This window comes from Coregonus lavaretus (assembly GCF_964263955.1).
Source record: "Coregonus lavaretus genome assembly, chromosome: 6".
In the NCBI taxonomy this organism is placed as follows: Eukaryota; Metazoa; Chordata; class Actinopteri; order Salmoniformes; family Salmonidae; genus Coregonus; species Coregonus lavaretus.
Window position 1 is genome coordinate 45888617 of NC_139993.1, and position 4205 is coordinate 45892821.

A 4205-nucleotide genomic window follows, 5' to 3' on the forward strand; every position below is an offset into this window, starting at 1 on the left:
CAGATAAGAATGCTCTGCAGTAGTCATCTCCCCATCAGTAACTCTTCAATGTTCTCTGTCTTCAAGGTGGTGGCTGTTGAGAAGTAGGAATATGCTGAGTAAAACTGAAGTCTGTGAATACCACAAGAGGTTGGTGGCACTTTAATTGGGGAGGACGGGCTTGTGGTAATGGCTGGAGCGGAATTGTATAAAATACAGCAAACACATGGTTTCTATATGTTTAATGCCATTCCATTTGCTGCGTTCCGGCCATTATTATGAGCCGCCTTCCCCTCAGCAGCCTCCTGTGGTGAATACATATAGAAGGCCTATACTAGTGAGGTAAGAACATGAATCATTTCCATTTTTACATGTGGAAACATGACACAGGAAATAAATAATGTTTTACCAAGTCTGCACAATTTCTCAAGTGCATGGAACTCCCGGTGGCTGTTATTGTTATATGGTTGGTCTGCGTACCTGGTAAATTCCTTTAGCCTTTTAAGTGAGACAGTTGCGCTATAGCTGTTTTCACTGAAAACAGCTCATATTTCCTTTGCCCTAATCCTTCATGACAATAATGGAATCTTAAATGATTACGGTCTGTTCAATTCACTGCTACCAATAAAAAAAGCACACGCTAGAAAGATGAATGAGAACATTTATTGAAAATTTCAGAGCAGTCAAAAGAAAAGAATCAAAGTCAGCAACGCCACTAGGCACACCCCTTTATCCCTGGCAGAACAAGGAAAATGTAATGACAACCAGGTTACAAATATCTTTAAAGGTCATTTTCAATAGTCCAGATCCTGTGCCAAGCTTGGATGTGTGTAAACACTTTTTTTTTTTTGATTGAATGGTCTCCCCATGGCTGTCACATAACATCTACCCTCCCCTACATTCTATTAACCCCTGCCCTTCTCTCTCCATACATTAACCATCTCTCTATGCCTTCTCTGCCTGGTACTGTTGGTGCAGCATTAGGACATCTGACTGGGACACTCTGGTCCAGCCCTCACTGTGGACGTGGTACAGGTTGACCTGTCCTCCACTGTAGGCATCGCGGTACGTGGCCTGGTAGATGGCCCTGCGACCCAGATCACAGGCCTCCTCCACGGTCAGGTCCTTCTGCTTCAGACCGCTGTCCACGATGCCATACGCGTACATGGAGCCAGAGCCCACCGCAAACAGGTCCCCACACACACGGTTCCCCTCAGAGTCCACGTAGTAGAGGCCTGGAAGGGGGAGAAAGTGAAATGTTAATATTAAATCAGTGGTTATGAAGAGCCATGACAAGTTAGAGACGGGACACACCATAGCAAACGTCAGCCGTGTGCAGTAGATCACCTGTTGGGTGTCGATGAATGGTGGAGATTGAACATGTAGAATCGTTGGGGTAATACAAATAAATGACGGCTGCTGTACTGTGGTCAGAGGCGATAGGACGGTGTTACCCTTTTTAGGATTTAGTCTATAGTGCACTTTAATATGCAGTGTGAAAACAAGGAGGTGCTTTCCCTCCCTAAGGGGAAGGATGTGCCATACATTTATAAATCATGGGAGATATGACATTTACGCTACTGCAATATGTATGTGGCTCACATGATGTGTGTAATTCAAAATTCAGATCCCTAGTTGTCCAATCATGCAGCCTAAGACAGCAAGATCTGATAGAGATTAGGGTCTAGATTCAATCCGGACCACGGAATATCCGTATTATAGTGCAATTGAAATGTAAAGGAGATGTTCCTGGTAAAAATTGCACATGTCGGCTCAATTGGAAATTACCTTTACATTTCAAATCGCGCTATAACACGGATCTTCCACCCCATTTTAAATCTAGCCCTAGATCTATCAGGGCTTATCCTATGTGTGATAGAATGGGTTAGCCTATATACTGTCCCTATCCAGCTTAGACCATGATGTCGGTTGGCGCACGTGTAACGGAGATAAGATCGTACTGTAAGCACACTCCACAGCGTCAAATGTCTCCACTCGTGTTGCCGAATTGCTTACTTTTTGGTGGCGCAACTGGCTAGCAAGTTGTTGGTCCTGTGTGTTTGCGAAGCAGAGGTTCACTAGTTTGAGCCCAGTAAGGGGACATGGATAGTGAGGGATGCTATACTGCTATTAAGCTAGAACAGTGATGCCTGTTGCACACAGTTCATATCATATCCATACCTGGTCCAGTCTTGTCCCAGCCACACACCATGGTTCCCATGCTAAGGCCCATGCCTTTGTACTGGTACACCATGTTGGCCAGCAGTTTGGAGGCGGCTGCCACTGAGATGCGTTCCTTGTTGCGGAGCTCGTAGACGCGGCACTGGCGGGCCAGCAAGCGCTCCCAGAAACTGCAGTCAGCTGCACCTCCAGCCATGGTGCCCAGCAGGTAGGGGTTGATCTCTATCACCTTCTTCACTGTCTGGGAGGCGATGTAGGAGCCAGCTGTGGCTCTGGAGTCCACCGCCACAATGACACCATGCTGGAACTAGGGAGAATGGACATGGAGGCAGAAGACAATGGAAGACAATGTTTAGCCAGGGGGGAGGGAGGTTGTAGCTAGTCCTATATAACACTAGACACTTTATTATTTCAGATTTAATTGTTAAAACAGTGTTTTCAGAATTACTATAAACCCTTTAATGTTAGCTAACTAAGTTTAACTAAGAAGTAGCCTATCTAGATAGCTAAAATGGCCATGAGGAGCCATTTTAGTCTGTTTATGTGCTCATTCAATATGTTTTTTTATGTTGTCTGTTTAGGGATGTTACTAGGGGCACTTTCACATGAGGTTATTGGTCACTTGATGTAGGTACATAGGTGACCTGGAAGTGTTAGCTATCACAGGTGATAATTACTATGGGATGCACATCACGTTGGTACAGTAAGTTAATGTTTTTGTATTGGAACGCTGTACTGTTAGTTAGCTATTTCATATTCAGTAATATATATGGCCCAACTAAAGATCTAACTTAGCTAACTAGGTCTAGAAGGAAATTGTATGTGGACGCGTGATGAACTTCTCTCAACCTGTGACAATGGCGTTTCATATAGGGCCCCGAGTAGCTCAGTTGGTAGAGCATGGCGCTTGCAACGCCAGGGTTGTGGGTTCATTTCCCACGGGGGGCCAGTATGAAAATGTATGCACTCACTAACTGTAAGTCGCTCTGGATAAGAGCGTCTTGCTAAATGACTAAAATGGAAATATGGAAAACGATTACTTTTTGTAACTAGCTAACGTTCGCTGTGGCTGTTTGCTAGCTAGTGTTACCGTTAATTACTTGATGATACAAGCTAGCTAGCTATCGAGCAAACTGTTGGCGAACGATTCTTAGCTAACTAACGTTAGCTATGTAGTTAGCTAGCTAGCATACTTACTTTGAAGGCTAAAGTGGTTGTGCCATGAAGGAATTCAATCTTTCTATCTGGTCCATCTCCGTCAGAGCACGCGGTTCTCACAGCGAAAGAGAGGCTATCTCCCCCAACAGACTCCAAACCCAACTCTGTTTCATACAAACCACTGGCGAAGCCACGACGCTGGCGACCATAGTTGGAAAAATCTACTGACTCACTCTGCAACACACTAGCAAGAGCCATCTTTGAACTAGGGATGATGATAGGGTAGGGCTTCTGTTGTTATAAAAAATGTTGCCGGTAAAGGAAATACGTCACTGATTTGAACATCGTTCAGGTTTTCTCAAGATGGTCAGAGGACGCAACATTGTAGGCAATAATTTTTTATAACTAATGCCGCGTTCAAAAGGACTGGGAACTTTACGACTTCCGTGCGTTCATAACAACTGGGAATTCGGAAAAATCAAGTTCCGACTGGGAAAAATCGTTTTGAACGGTCATCCCACTCGGAATTTCAATTCGGGAACTTGGGCCTCTTTCTAGACCCATTCTATAAATTGGTAAACAAACTGAAAGGGTGCATACTGCCACTTGGAGTGTGTTGTTTGAACCGGTTTAAAGCCAAGGTTGGCGATTTACTGCCACCTACAGTTATGGAATGTTTGCTCACAAGTATAATTAATTGGCTGATGACCTGCATGGAATTATGTGACCCTTCCTTAACGCATAGGAAATAGCACCCAGCAGACTACTTAAAAATTGTGAAAGTCCTCAATGGGCCTGCCCATGCTAAAACGGGCTTTTGGGCACTAGAGTACTCCATCTCTATGAGATGACCCAGTGACTGTAGATGGCCCCACTGAGGTTTGGGG

At 44.6% G+C, this 4205-nt stretch overlaps 1 protein-coding gene across 1 annotated transcript; it reads right to left on the reverse strand.

The window, feature by feature from the left end:
• Positions 1–623: 623 nt before the first annotated feature.
• Positions 624–3909, reverse strand: LOC311130238 (proteasome subunit beta type-5-like). The gene is made up of 3 exons (XM_084162936.1): positions 3358–3909; positions 2161–2467; positions 624–1214 (listed from the first exon to the last, which is right to left on the reverse strand). The coding sequence occupies exons 1-3, from the start codon at positions 3574–3576 to the stop codon at positions 925–927; spliced, it is 816 nt and encodes a 271-aa protein (XP_084019062.1). The 5' UTR covers positions 3577–3909; the 3' UTR covers positions 624–924.
• Positions 3910–4205: the final 296 nt, after the last annotated feature.